Raw genomic sequence first — 16,059 nt, forward strand, 5'->3', positions numbered from 1 at the left:
TCTGTCAGTCAGCCGAAGGGGTGAAAGGTGAAAGTTCACCCAGCACTGCTTAGCTTTACCTTCCTATTAATGTCATGCCCTTTCCACATTTGATCAGTTTATGTGATCACCAATCATAAAGGACTGTTACTGCCCCTGTTTTCCCTATAAGGATACATTCAAGACATCAGGAGATGTTAAAACACTTCCTGGGATGGACAGTAGGCCTTTGAATAGGGCCAGTGATGTAGTCAACTCCTTTAATGCTTGTCTATTTCTTAAAGGAAACTGTATTGTTACATGGTGATTCACTCAGTTCAATTCTTATCTGAAAATTAAAGAAAACTACATTCACCACTTACATGACTAACCCTCTGTGAGCGATGATGACCTATTTTGTTACTCTTGCTTTTTCTGAAAACCAATTATACCCTTTTCCTCAGGGATTCAAATTCAACTCCAAACAGAGTATTAAATGAAATGAATTTAATGATCTCAGCCCAGCCCCCCACCCCAGGGCAGCCAAGCCGTGTCATCAAATCTGACAAGATAAAATTTGGTACGATTAACAGTCTATTTAGGAGCAATTTAAGGTGGAGCTAAAGCAACAGGCACGCAATTCCCTTGCCCAAACCACAGAGGGTGCTGTTGAGTCTTGGTAGGAGTGTGGTTCTCACTTCCACAGCTGGGAGAGAGACTCCTTTACTGCTCTGCTCTCCTTTGTGGACAAGTTTGCCTTTCCTGAAGCTAGCTCTCCAGGGAAATGAATAATCATCAGACAGAAATAGAAGGCTTAATTTGGTACCAAAATTGGGAGAAAGCATATGGATCTCAACTGAGAACGTTTAAGAGTGAGCAACGTTTTTAATGAGAAAAACAATCTTCAGTACAATTCAGTTTTATTTAACACAAGTAAGTACACAGGGACATTCAGCACATATAGAATCTGTTAAGTGGAGTCATCAAGAAATGCCTTGAGAGGCAGACATCTTACGTCACGTGCTGTACACAGTGAGTTCAATCATTACATTTTCATACAGGTATCACATCATCTTTCGCTTGTAAATTACCAATGAAGCCACATATGTCTCTACGTTTACAAGGACAGGTCCAAATACAGTGCCAACAAGATCAGTAAGACACCAAAAGCGTACACTTGGGATGACAAGGTAAAGTTTACCTCAGTGCTGAGAAAATCTGAGCTGTGATGAAGTTTGCAACTGTGGTTGTCAAAACAGCCAAGGAGAGATTGGTGTGAACAAGAATGCAGATGTTGGTTTAGCAGTTAGAGGTGTCTGTCTCGCCGTCAGATACCATCCACCCCAGAGTTTTACAATTGTAATGTTCTAGGGGCCAACGGTTTTGGCCGTCTGTGCAGCCAGGCTGTGTGGCCAGCTGGCCGAGGCCCACTGCCCAGGTATTTGGCTCCTAGGGCCCTCACAGCTTTGTTCTAACCCTCCATGGGGTGTGCCGTCCATGCTTTGGGGTGGCCTGCCCACAGTCTCACACCTTCCTCCTGATGCCCTGAACATTCTGTTTAAAAAAAAAATCTCTAAGGTATACTTTTGCACTTCATCATTCCAAAGCAGCTTTGTAGTCTAGAATAAATTAATCCCCATTTCAGTTCATAAAGTGAACACGTGCTAGGTACTCGCACTGAAGACTCGGGAAACCACTGGAAAAACCGAGAGCACCTCTTGTTCTCCTCAGGTTTCTCTATCTATATTGGGCACAACAGCATGTTCACCAAACAAAGCAAGTCTACGCTGTATAGTTGTGAGTTTCTTCCTGGGAAGCTACACATATAATCTTTATAAATACAATGTACATGCATTATGGGATAAATTCACTTTTTAAGAATACCTAAAGTCTAAAACCAAGGTATAGGATGGGTTTGCCATCACTAGAAATGACAAACTTCATATCGATATGAAAGAGATGTTCTAGTGGTCTTAATTTCCTAACGTGTTCTTTAGAAATCTGTTTCAATAAAATAACAGATGTATTTGTTCCTGGGCTGTGACCCTACTTTTTTTGTATATTATATAAACTCTGACAATCTATGCTTTTTAAATTAGACACTTCCGTTATCATTTTGGTTGCTTTGTAAACTTCACGTATTTTTTCTGAATTTAATAAATCATTTTCTATTTTTGTACTTAATAAACCATTTTGCCCAATTAACCAACCAATCAACAACCAACCAACCAACCAAATCCCCAACTATATACAGAGCAAGGTTTATTAGGAGCAAGTCATCCAAAATATTATTTTACAGATTTTTTTTTTCCCATTACTATGAGCAAGAACCAGCATAATCTGACGTAAGGAGAAGAAAGTGACCTAGGTAAAGCTTACTTGGAAGTGTGATGAACACCCTACTGCAATATTCGGATAGATTCGGAAAGATTGAGAGCCTCCACATTTGTATACACAGTCAGCCCTCCGTGTACTCTGCCATTTTATATCAGGGACTTGAGTATATGTGAATTTTGGTACCCTCAGGGGTCCCGGAACCAATCCTCCGCAGATACCGAGGATGACTGCATGCTCCTGAATGCTTGTGTCATAGTTAATGATTTTCTAGAATACTTGTTTAAACGAAATGCTGTCTTAGCTTTCCTTTAACTGATCAGTAGTAGTTTGAAGGCTGAATTGTAACTATTACATGATAGCTGACTTACGGGAACTGCAGGTCTGTGAAGTTTCTGGAAGGATGGGGTAAGCTCTTTCTTAAAAAGATCTGTAGCCAAAGAATCTTCTTTTCAGGTATACGCTATGCTTTCAAACTTGGTTCTTTTTTACAGAAGTCCATTTAAGAGATTATAGTAACTGGATAATTATATTAACTAGATCGTAAGTAGTGATCATTTTGATTTTGAGCTATTAAATACAGGATCACTTAAGCGGGATATGAGCATTTTAGAAGGCTAGGTGTCTGGGAAACTGTAGTCTCCACAAGGAAAATTTGTGTGTGTGTGTGTGTGTATTTTCTCATTAATCTCCAATCGGTTAGGTGTTAATAAAGAAGGTAGTGGCTAAACCCTAGGAAATTGGATTGAGTAATTGCCTAGCAATCTCCCGGAGAAAAAAACCCCACGTAAACACAGAATCTTTCTGGTAAACAATAGCACGTTTTAGGAAATCCAAAGGAAAATAGTGTCAATAATTAGGACTGCCACATGACCTCAAAACCCAATGTCAGAACAACCAGCTTCCAACAGCATTCAGAGGTGGGGTTTAGCGTGAGGAAACTGCTGATCTGGGCTGGTAGTGCAATCACAGTGGTTATTGATTTCCGGGCTTCTGGTGCACCGAGCAACGGGACCGTTGGCTGCCCCCGCCCTCTGCGGCGGTGAGAAACGACCTGGGGACGGGCCGGCCACTTCCTGCGGAGCGATGTGTGCATGCCTCAGTCAATAGGTGGCACGAGCAGGAGTCTGCCCCCGGGGACCATGCGGAGGGACGCAGACCCGGCTGTGCCCCCCATGACCCCGGCAGGGGTGGGCACTGAGGAAGGACGGGACTCTGGGCTTGGAGACCTGGGGGAACGGGGACAGGACGCAGACACGAGCCCTAGACCATGAAGCGGTGCTCCCTGCCGTCGTGGGCCATGAGGATGACGTTGCGATTGGAGGTCCAGATGAGCCGGGCCAGCCTGAGGGCATTGTGGGAGCCGGGGGACGCCGGCTGCACGGGGGGCACCTGGTAGGTCTTAACACAGCGCAGCTGGGGTGCCGAGTTCAGCATGCCGATGCTCCCCAACAGGGAGGTGTTCATCTGGAGGGACACGGGGACAGGAGAGCACACGTGTCACTGCAGGAACCGCTTCCCTTTCCCCGCCACAGAGAGGGGTTCGAGGGACACACCCTTGCGGTCACTTTCTCCTCCATCATGAGGCTTCACGGTCATCTAAGAGTCTATTGTTAACCTCTAAAGGGCTCCTTTCAGTGTATTTGAAATTGTTCTGATGCTGTTACAGCAAATGTGTAAACCCAGAGAAATTTTACCTGGTGGGTAGAACTGGACAGCAGGAAAGCCCATCCATCTTTAAGAAGGCAGCTAAATGATACATTTTAATAAAACGGTTCAATCAGACAATATTTGGAAACAGTGGGTATTTCAAATGGCAGACTTTTCTGTTCTTTAGTAATAATGCTCACTGCATCCCCTGAAGAATGAGCCCCCAAAGACAAGTTTGGGGACTTAGAATTCGTTTGAGAAAATGAAGCAAAGTTAAGCAGTAGACAGGGTAATAGGTGACCAGATCAAAGCTCAAAACTTACCCCCCTTCTCATCTCCACCTACCACACCTTCCCTCCTCACCTGCTTTTAAAAAAATCCAATCTCTGGAAAGCTCTAGTTTATTTTAAAGGAAAAAACAAGAATCAACCACCTCTCAACACTGCATGTGTGGCCCACTGTTTTGCTGCCACACTAAAGAAAGCACACTCTAACGCTTTATTGGCAGGATGTTTTAATCAGTTGGTGATTTCTGCTTTTTGGGCAGCTTTTCTGGCTTTGACTTGAGTTTTAAGTTCTCTTAATTCGTTCACGTAAATGGAAAATAACATGGAAATTATGGCTCATGAACAACTATGCGTTCATGTCAAAGTGCTAAATGCTGAATGGCCGTTATCTAAGTGAACTGTCATCTGAGCGACTGAGTCTGAAGAATCCTTTAGATTCTAAATATTACTTAACATTTTTTTCAATATTCATCTTTTGTGCTATTACAAATCACGTGGCAAGCACACTGACCATCAGGAAAGAGGGCTTGGGAATAATATTTTTCTTTGCTCTAATGTTCATGTCCAGTTCTTCTCTCCAGCAGTACCTCCACCTGAATGTACGTGATTCTAGGGACTTGCATGAAGCATGCAGATTATGCTCCAATGTGTGCACACGGTTGACACAGGAAACCTTGGCGTGTCCTAGGACATTTAAGGTGTGATATTGCTGATATCATGCTCTGCATTTGGATCAGTGCAAAATATAAGCCATTCCTTTCCCGGCCCTTCTCAGAAGCAGGATGGTGTCAGGGGGTGTAAATCATGGCATCTCTGGCGGGACGCGTGCAGACTCCACTGACATTTTCACAGTTTAAATCACCTTGAGTAATAACCCTTTTAAGATGACTAATGTTACTGATTTTCCTGCATTAATAATAGTGCCGAACACAACACAGAGGTGAAAAAAAATCACTAGTGTACGAGGTCACATTTTAAAACCAAATGTATGATTATCATTAACTCTTTCTGTTAAAGTGCAGTTAACATTTAAAGCCAGGCAGTACCTTACCGTCATCCTCTAAGAACCTCTTTCCTTGCGTCCTTCCCTCCTTTTTCCAAAAACTCCATAAAAGATAAAAATCAGGGCCTTATTGCTTTGTGGAGGTTCCCAAACAGCTTAAATATAAATAATGACGGTGTGCTTGATTTGCTAGTTCTCACTTGTACAAAGAGTAACAGTACATCATTATTTAGTCCTCTTACAGAGCAGATCCAAATGATCCAGAAAATTGCCGGTTAAAATTAACTGGCACCAACAGGCATACCGTGCTTTTAAAAAATCTAATTTCTCAGTTGATAAATAACTACAAAGTATTTTTCATTCTTTATGGATTTTCTATGAAAATGTGTATGAAGCTTGATTTCTGCTGGTGGCTCAAAAAGCTAGGGGCATCCGATAGGCTCAGACACATCCTTATTTTTAATTCCTTCCTTCAAATTTAGCCACGTACAAGAAGTGGGTTGAAGGCTAAAGTGGGCAGGGAGAGAACATCTTACTGGAATGTGACAGGTGGAAAGATTTCCCAAAAAAGTCCATTATTATATCTGCGTTCTCCTTACAAGCTGAATCATCCTTCAAATGATTGATAAATGCTTTGTTAGGGTCAAACAGCCTTCCTGCCTCAGAACAGGGCTATGCGAAATTCTACACAGTACGTAACGATTATGGTAGAAAACAGATGGAAAGACAAAGACTCTCATGTTAACTATAATTTGTTGTTTCTCAGACCATCCTTTTCCTATGATCTCTTCAAATAAGAGATGAATCTGAAGTAGTAAGGGTGGGTATTGATTTTTCCAGTAAGCTCCATCGAAGAACTCTCACCAAAACAACTAGCCATTTTGTTATTCAATATTAATATTTGATCAGAGACTGGCTACAAATTATGCTAAAGTAAAGGCAATCTGAGTCCTGCATGAATGAAAACTACATGGAATTATAATATTTGGTCACATTAGCTTTTTTCTTCACTACCAAGATAATAAATACTCATCGTGGAAAATTCAAACAATAAAGAGAAGTATAAAAAAGAAAGCAAAAATCCCCTGAAATATCATTTCCCAGAGACAATCACTAACCTTTTGGTCAACCACTTTCCAGATCTCCAAGCCTATATCCACATAAGGAGAAGCAGGTTTAAGGAGTTTTACATAAACAGGCTCATATTAAAAGGCAGTTGCACAATCTGCTTTTTTCATTCAACAAAACATTGAGGGCAATCTTTTTATGTTAATGACTATAGATTTACATCATCCTTTTAAAATGGCTGAATAGTATTCTATTGTATGATGGAATAAAGAAAACTAAATGAAACCAATATCCATCTAATTTATTATTAGCATTCCTGGAAGAGGATACTTAATTGTTGGAGGGTGGTGGTAAAATTCAGGTGAGAGAATGATGGTTGTATTTCATTACTAAACTCTCCTGGCTCAAATACCAATGGATACACTGAAGTGAAATATTCAAATAGTAGGAATACGTTGTTGGAGAATCAAAGGGCTTGAAAGATTGCCAAATGACATCATTTAGCGGCTGAGTATGTAAACGAACTAACGGCAACCATGGCTTTTTCCTTCCCTTTAAAAATAATGCTTCACAAGACCAGTTCTGAGAAGATTATTTTCTGAACACACAGACATACATACAGATGTAATTCATCAAAACAGGAAGTGTTTTAATGCTATTCTCAGTGTAAGTAATGTTGCACCCAAACCTTTTACTAAGTCTCACTTGAGTAATTATCCAACCAGTAATTCTCATTAACACTCATTTCTCAGCAAAGATTTTAATAGCTGATGGCTTTTGTAAGGCTCTATATTAATAAGGCTTCATTAAGTTTTCAAAATATATTGCAGTACATTTACTGGAATCATATAAAAGTATTATCATACATCATTAGACCTAAACAATATGTATATAAATAAATCAGCCAAGCCCATTGGGGGAGAGCCACGGTAGATCTAACACTGCTTTTTGGACTCTCTTTAATTCAAAAAAAACCCCACTATACTTCTGGAAGAGGTTTTATTGTATTTTCTTGAGAAAGTTGAAATGATATTTCTGTGTCTTCCACTTAAATTTTAAGACCAAGCTGGGTATAATTTAAGCAGGGAAGAAATGGGCCACATTTTAAATTCTGACATTGGGTTTAGAGGCAAGAAAGACCTGGGTGTTGCCTGAGTTGCTTGGGTGCTCTGTCCCCTGAACACACACCCCTGCAAGTAACACAAGGTGCCCCTGGAGAAGAGCATGCAGACAAGGAAAGGAGCTGGGCAGAGCCGCGTGGACAGACGCGCGGGGTTAAGCGCACTTGGTGAAGCCCAGAGGCAACGGCAGGAGCCTGAACTGGAGGACAGAAAGAGGTGTTTCAAAAAGACAGCATCTAAGGAACGATCTTGGTCTCCAGGGTGAGGAAGATGCTAACGATAATTCCATCAATGAGCCGCGCAGCAACTCTGATAAACATAGAAGAAGATTCAAGGAAGGGATGAACATATCCAAATAGGACTCTGAAGACCTAGATAAGGGGGAAAAGGTTTACCCCTTAGACATTCAGGAAAATACTGGGGAAAGTTTCACATCTGGCCAATTTAGGAGGTATCCCTTTATATAAGGAAGTATATTTTCTTAGCAGGAAGAAAAATTGAACAACAAAAAAGAAGAGATCTGGTTTTGTTTATTCCCAAGAATAAGGCATGGGGCGAACACAAGCTCCTGGAAAGCAGGGACCCGAGACTGCTTGGTTCCATGTCCCTAAGGCTAGGCTGGCACCCAGCGCTTCCACTCCGGACACGTGCCAAGTGAAGGGAGTTTCACATGGACACTCCCCTGGGATTTCAAGAGACCAGGAAATTCAGGAAAATGTGTATCAAAGTACAGTTGGTGTCACGGACACCACTGCGTTAGCAGAAAAGAACAGTTGGTAGAGACACTGTCTACAGGACCAGTGTTGCAAGAGCTGTTTATGGACTTGCTGTGGGATTTCAGTAGAATAAAATACGAGTCCTGGGGTTACCCACTAGGAAAAATGAAGACTCGGTGACATCTCTAAGGAAAAGTTTAATATGAGCCACTTAAGATGCTGGAGATATATTCTGGAAGAAAGGATAATAAGAAAACAGACTGGAAAACTAAATTAGATGAAAAGTAGAAAAAGCTAGGACAGATCTGGAAGTTGTCATGCTTCAATAGCATGTGGTTAATTAAGCAATTTATTGTATCTGTTTTACATTACATTAGCTATTGAGTTTTTAAAAATCACCGGGGCTTCCCTGGTGGCGCAGTGGTTGAGAATCTGCCTGCCAATGCAGGGGACACGGGTTCGAGCCCTGGTCTGGGAAGATCCCACATGCCGCGGAGCAACTGGGCCCGTGAGCCACAACTACTGAGCCTGCGCGTCTGGAGCCCGTGCTCCGCAACAAGAGAGGCCGCGATAGTGAGAGGCCCGCGCACCATGATGAAGAGTGGCCCCCGCTTGCCGCAACTAGAGAAAGCCCTCGCACAGAAACGAAGACCCAACGCAGCCATAAATAAAATAAATAAATAAATAAAATTTAAAAAAAAAAAAAAATCACCGTCACGTTGTGAAGTCTTGTTTAAACTTTTATTTGCTTTTTTAGCTTTCAAAGCAATAAACTGAATCTCATAAAACATACTTGCATCCTAGGATAGGTAACAGAATTTTCCATTAACTTGCGGGCGGGGGGGTTGGTAAGGTTTAACTTTTTTGTAGTTATCAGGAGTAAGGTAATTAAAAAGAAGATGGGATGGAGATTAATCACTGAGGATGAAACAAGTTCTATTATAAAACTCAGTTGCTCAAATTAATATTCACTGTAATCGTAATCAAACAGAGCTGTTCTCATGTACTGCCAGTCAGTGATACTCAGATTTTTGAAAGTGTTTTAATAGCTTGGAAATGAAGAGCATTATGTGGAAATTCAGAAAGCAAACGAAAATGAGATAATACAAATGAGGCATGAAGTTAATACGAGGCTGCCCTTTCCCTTGTGCCCTGTTGGCGTTGTCTGGATGCCTTGTGTAAATTAACAGCCTGAGCAGTGCTCCTTGCCCCAACTCCTTCCAGGTCAGGCCCTCACTTACATCTGAATGATGCCTACCTCTCTCCAAACACCCACCCCTCCCTACCCTGAACGCCTGGCCCTTCCTTGACGTCGTCACCGTGTCTCAGCTCAGGTGTTGCTGCCTCTGTGAAGCCGGCCCACAACCTTACTCCCAGGTTCCCCCTGTATCGTAATTACTTGCTTATTTACTTGTGTCTCCCTCAGACTGAAAGCTTGGTGAGAGCAGACCCCCTCTTTCTAGGTTGCTAATTGTATTCTCAGTAGCCCCTGCATGCTGGCAGCTGGCACATAATCAGCAAGCAATAAATACTTGATATCTGTTGAAAGAAGGGAGGGACGGCCCAAGGGAGGGTTGGTGGGTAGGTCACCAGGGAGCCTTTCCCAGCAAAAGCGGATCATGCACCACACATCAAGACCCTGCAGCATGTGCACTTACCTGCCAGAAAGAAATGTGGCTGTCTGTGTTTGAGTAGGTGGCAAGATATCGTCCATCAGGGGCAAAGGCCACGGCAGTGATTGGTCCCTTGTGACCGTGGATTGTCTGAAATAAAATTCAGAGTCATTCATCGCATGCATTGCACAGAACTGCTACGCATACAGATGCAAATACATTCAATGCTGAAAAAGTTACGTCATGGATATTAGAAACCATTATGTTCTTTACTTAAAAATTTAGGTTAGAAAAAGAGGAAAAGCAACCAAAGTTCTCTCATTGATACAGCCAGGGGCTTTGATCTTGTTCTGAGGAGTCCACCTGTCTCCTACTGGGGAGGACAGCATGAGTCCGAAGGAAAAGCATATATTAATGGGCAAACCAATGTGTTAATTCATTTATGTCCATTAGAGGGAAGAATTTTACAATTAATTAGGAAGGTGAAAAACTGATCACCATATCTATCCAGGAACTTCATCTGAAATGAAAAACAATCAAAGCTGTATCATAACATCCCCGTTCTGGAAGGAGTCAAAAACTATAATTTCAACCCCTTAATAATTATACATCTTTCACATTTTATGCTTCATTTCCCACCAATAACACTGTGTTTAAATGCATATGGCCACAATTAGTACACATACATACACGCATGAATTGGAGGTTTGAGCACACATATAAATCAAACGTTATTAAAAACAAGCTAACAGGGATAATTCTAAGCCTTTGCCAAATAGCTATCATTGATTTAACCATGAATAAAAAAAAAGGATGTTGTATTTTAGACGCAGTCTTTGATAAAAGGTCTTTACTAAGAAAAAATTACACTCACGTTTAATGATATTAATAGTTACTGAAAAGACTGGGATACTTAGCAAATTAGCATAATACTGTATTGTTTCTACACAAACTATTAAAGACCGTATCTCTACCACACAAAGCAATATTCAGTCTGCTTACAACGGGAGGTTGGTCTCCCCTCTTGGTTTAGGAAGGAATGGGGAAATGTGTTCCCTTAAACTAAGGCAATGCTAGGAAGGGTTGTTTCCATCTGCTGTTTCTTGATGACGAGCTGTGAGCCTTGAGTCTTGGTGGGAGCATCAAGCTCCCTGCGTGATTCAGGGCTCCTCCACCTCCGCCCTGCCACACCCATACTGTAAATTTCAGTGAGACACTTCTCACAATTCATATCTGAGTGATTACAATGAGGAAGGGAGACAGGGATGGGGGTGTGAGAACGTTCCTCAGTGCTTTTTGGGTTTTGTTCTTTCCTGTCATTAGACAAGGCGCTGTGGGATCCAAAATAATGCCTGTTTTTCAACACTCAGAGAAAAAAAATGTTATACTGGTAGCACTGGGCATTGAGCTGGCAGAGGACACTGCTCTGAGTCAGACTGCCTGCCTTGCATTTGGGCTCCACTGCTTACTGCGGAAGCTGGGGCAAGTTATTTACATTCCTTAACCTCAAGGGCACCCGTGTCTAGGAAGCAGAGGTGACGATGATGATGTCGATAACGATATTGAGAATGACACTGATAACTCCTGCCTCAAAGAGCTTTGTGAAGATTAAATGAGTTAGTACATAGGTAGCCCTCTGCACAATGCGTGGCACATAATAAGAATTCAATGAATATTATTAATATTTGTGTTACTCCTCCTTATTTAAAGATGATCAGATGAATATACTTGAAAGTTGCTAAGAGAATAGATCTTAGATGTTCTTACCACAAAAAAGAAATGGTAGCCACATGATGGTATGGAGGTGTTAGATAACACCAGGGTGGGTGATCATTTTGCAATATATAAGTGTATCAAATCATCACGTTGTACACCTTAAACTTACACGTTATATGTCAATTATATCTCAATAAAGCTGAAAAAAAAATGACCAGACAAATGTAAACAATCACATAAATCAATTACTTGAGTATGCCATTTAATGAACCCCCCCAAAAATGCCCTAATCATATACGAAACCAGATTATACATATTGGGTTTGACCTGCAAAATGATTTTTAAAAACAGTTTCTGAGCCTATATTCGAATTCATTAAACATCATTTAAAATCAAGATTTCTAGCCTCTCCTGGAAAAGCCCCGGATTGCTTCCACTCTGGCAATCCTGGGCCTTTGCACGTGGCAATATGGGCCAGGCTGAGTGGAGGTGCCCTGTGGGCCTGGGCGTTTGCTCTCATGTCCCAGCCCTGACTCAGGCAGGTCAGTGTACCTAACACCCACTGCCTGACTCCCTTATTTCCTGTCTGGTCCCTCATGGCATTTAATGCAACCCTTCCATTAAAAATATTTCATTCAAAATAGTTTCTTCCATGCTCTGGCGTCCTGGTATGCATCAAAAGTGTGAGCACACTAAAAGCTCCTCTAAAAGCTTGCCCTTCTTGCAAGCCCCCCCTCCACCAATGCCCAGCTCCACGTAGAGGTGGATTCAACCCTCCTGCTGGAGTTTGGGCCCCTAAATCTCAAAGCAGAATGCTAAGCCTACCTCCTTCAGATTAGTATCCCTCCTTAATCAGCAACCAGAATGTGCTCCAGATAAGAAGAGAGTGCAACAGTGAGTAGGCTGTAAACCAGAAGGTCCAGAAGGATGTACCAACCCAATGGTCTCCTTAACATACCTCTCTGTGAGGTTGGCTAAGATGGCCCTGTAGGAAAGGCAGAAAGCCAGGTACACAGGCTCCTAATATTTCATATTATATCTTCATCCTTTATAGTGTTTGAAACGTCCACTTGAATGCTTCTGTGTCAGCTGAAGACACTCTTCATTATGTTATCTCGTGTCTCTAATAGAAGATCCTGTGAATTAAGTTCATCTTGGAATTTTCTGCCAGGAAAATGTTTATCTTTCCAGATAAATTTTGTTGGTTTCTTTTATCATGAAAAGATAATTACACAATCTCACACGAGCTTGCTTTCCTGCCAGGAAACTCAGAACTATATTTATGCTCATTCTAGGTGTCTAGTAATAAATACTTCCTCCTCATTTCACTAATCACAGTCCTGTTTTCCTTCATTGTTTTTATTGTCAAGGTTAGATACTGAGTTTAATGTGTAAGTTTCTTTAAAGTCTGTTTTGAACAAAGGGTAACTATACTTTAGCTCAGAGCACATCAACACACACACACACACACACACACACACACACACACACACAGTGTGACACTGTGAGGTGCCCCACAGGCTGTCATTCAAAGCAACATAGAGAAAAACCACAGAGTACTGACTGCTGTGTCAGCTGATAGACCTGTTGTCTTACAAGAAAGCAAGTACCACTCATGGTAGCTCAGGGAAGCTCACTATTTTAAATGGTTTGGTACATCTGGTGAGTTCATTACAATCTCAGCCTGAGAGGTGCTTCAGTCCCCAGTGTAATGGAAATGTTGCCATTGTCTTTTGTTCAGAATCTCTGAATTTCTCTCAGATCTGCAAGCACCACCTGAACTGACTTTAACCCTCTATTCTGGCATTAGATGCAGCTGTGCGCGGATCACAGTGAACTTGGAAGTGCTTTGTGATGGGGCAAACCCAATGGTTTGGGATCTTAAATGCTCAACCAGAAAGAACATTTTCCAAAACAACGGGTTTCAAAGTAAAAGGAGGCTTGGTTTACTTTTTATACGTGGATGAGTATCATATGCCTTGTTATATTTTTAGTCAAAGAAATTGCTGTCTTGAAAAGACAGAAATGGAATATAAAGAAATTAATCTAATTCAAGAAGTGCTATGAACAATAAAAGAAATCAAGCAATTATCCCTAGCAGGAGACAGAGTGCTGAATTGTTAAACACTCTCTCCCCCTTTTTCTTATGAAAGAAAAGGAACTGAGAGGCCTCATTAATAAGGAGCAACGCTTGCACTTACCCAACAGTTTTTAACAGGCACATTCAATGTGCTCGGCAAAGAAGTATAATTAACCCTGTTGTACAGAGGAGGAGAGACACGGATTTCCAAAATGATTTGGTCAGCATCAATACAAGTTATGACTGTCCAGAATATTCTCTAAAACTGCTATCTCTTCCTGGAGTTCTTGCTAATTCGGCTTCCAAACGTCAAATTTGAGAATTGAAACCAAAATGTAGGACTCTACTGCACCCACTCTACAGACTGAACGAGATCAAAGAGAACATCTATTAATTTCCAGGTCTCATCACTTTTTTAAAGGGGAGGAAAAAAACCCAGCCAAACAAAATTTCCTACTTGTAACATAAATTCTGAAGAAAAGATTTCCAAATGTAGGTACAATTTTGCTATCAAAAACACCATCACAAGGGAAAGACTTATAAAGGACTGACCCATGTATTTTGTATAACAGTTATTAAACTAAAAAATAAAAAGGACTTTGATCGAACTTTCACAGCCCCAGGGCCTGTAGGGCCTGCGAGGGAAGGGGCCACCCTGGTCGCAGGCCTTCTCGGGGAGCAGCATGGCTGGCTCGGGGTAAAACAGGCAGTGACAATGTGAGGGGTGATTGAAAGGTCTGCTGAGCTGCAGGTGCGTCCCCAGTTGGCTGCGCATGGTCTCTGAAATTTCTACAAATACAATTATGCTTTCAGTTGAGGCATTTTCCCTAGCGTGTGCTCTGGCAGACAGCAAACAGGACAAACCTGCTTTCATGAGATACAAGCATGGCAGATGCCTTGAGTTTAGGGTGAGACTGAATGAAGTGTCCATCTGCGTACACACGCAGGAAATAGCTGGAGACAGGCCAGATATCCAGGGAAGTGAGTGCTTAGGAAGTGAGGATGAGCCCCAAAAAGGAAAGGAGAGGTAACAGCAAAGACCTACAAATACCTACATTTTCCTAGGGCAGCCAAAGTCAGGAAAAGGCAGATGAGGAAGGTGGACCAGGGTCTGATTTGCATGCCTTTCTGACATCCCAGTACAGGCTGCTGATTTCCTGGCTGACTGGTAGGGAGGTAACGGCTCAAGGCGGAGGGGAGACAAAGACATTGCTCTGACAGCTTTGTTTGTTAGGCAAGGGGAAGACTCATCAAAAAAGAGCCATTTCAAAAGAGTTGAAAAGTTAAGAATTAATTATGTTCAAGAAAAAATTACCCCTTTCCTTTCTCCAAAGCAACCAATTTGTGAAAATTGTATTATATATTTAAGGTTCACCTGCTCAAGGAAACAAATGATTTAGGCAGATGATAACACATTAAAAAAAAAAGTCTCATCTATGGCCGATTAGAAGGCCAGAGTCAAATTTAATTCCCACTATGAACTAAGCCTTCTGCAGCCTTTTTGTGTGTGGGATCTTAAGGCCATATGACGTGGCCAAGAGCATTGAAAGGCCACCCATTTTCTTCCGTATGTGCACAGGGCTGCCTTAAAGCAGGCCAGATGAAAATCCATTCTGTTTTCGCATCTCTCTAGAGAAGATGCCAAACCCCCCCCTGAGGACCCCCTTTCTGTGTTTAACACTGTGCTGTCAGGAAGTTTTTCCTTTTTCAAATCTAAATCCAAAATGCTACAGTGTAAGTAGCCTGCTTCCTCTGTTCTAGCCTCAGTAGAGATGGAGAACAGCTGGTCACCAATCTTAGTATGATAACCTTTTATAGACTTGAAGGCTGTTGCTGCAACTTGCTCCTTTTTTACTTATTTATTTTTTATTTTCAGGATTTAAAAAAAATTTCAGTGACTATCACGTAACCTTTCCTTTCAGGTCTCATTTTCCAACTCTTAAAATAATTTCTGTATCTTTTCCTTAAACTTTCTCCAAGCTTTCAAATCATGACATCTTAGAGTTGGATGGTATCTTAAAGGTCAACCACGTCTCAAAATGTGGCATTTCAAAACGGACTGAGTGCTGGAACAGGCAACTGGCTGTCGTTATAGTTTCTCATAACACCATGCAGGAGGCCAGGACTATGCTTATTTTATCACAAACCTGCAACCGTGGCTGGAAAAGCTGGTAAAGTTGTTGGCCTGCAGATGGCTGACACCCCGCAGTCCTCACACTTGTGGGGAGAGGCAGGGTCCCTGAGCCCACTGCTATCATGGTAGATGAAGGAAAACTCTTTTCCTTGACCTTAAACACAGGTTTAAAGATTAGAAGCTGCCTCACCCCTCTTCACGGGAAGGAGGTGGATGGTGGCCCCACTGCTCTCATCAGCAGTCTCTCTTCCTGGGGCCCTGAAGGTTTTCACCCTCCCATGAGCTCGCCTGTGCCCCCACAGAGGCAATACCTACCTACAGGGACCATAAATAGGCCCTTCTTGAGGAAAGAATCATAAAACTAGGGGCCCAGCTCTTT

At 41.9% G+C, this 16,059-nt stretch overlaps 1 protein-coding gene across 2 annotated transcripts in view; it reads right to left on the reverse strand.

The window, feature by feature from the left end:
• Positions 1-841: 841 nt before the first annotated feature.
• The window catches only part of WDR7 (WD repeat domain 7), a 365,561-nt gene continuing 350,343 nt past the window's right edge, over positions 842-16,059 (reverse strand). For both annotated transcript variants that reach the window (XM_007191962.2, XM_007191960.2), the window contains 2 exons: positions 9,796-9,900; positions 842-3,759 (listed from right to left, as the gene is read on the reverse strand). In XM_007191962.2, the coding sequence (XP_007192024.1) occupies positions 3,556-3,759; positions 9,796-9,900 (309 nt within the window). In that variant the 3' untranslated portion in view covers positions 842-3,555. The remainder of the gene's footprint in view (positions 3,760-9,795; positions 9,901-16,059) is intronic.

Source organism: Balaenoptera acutorostrata, chromosome 13, assembly GCF_949987535.1.
Source record: "Balaenoptera acutorostrata chromosome 13, mBalAcu1.1, whole genome shotgun sequence".
Taxonomy (NCBI): Eukaryota; Metazoa; Chordata; class Mammalia; order Artiodactyla; family Balaenopteridae; genus Balaenoptera; species Balaenoptera acutorostrata.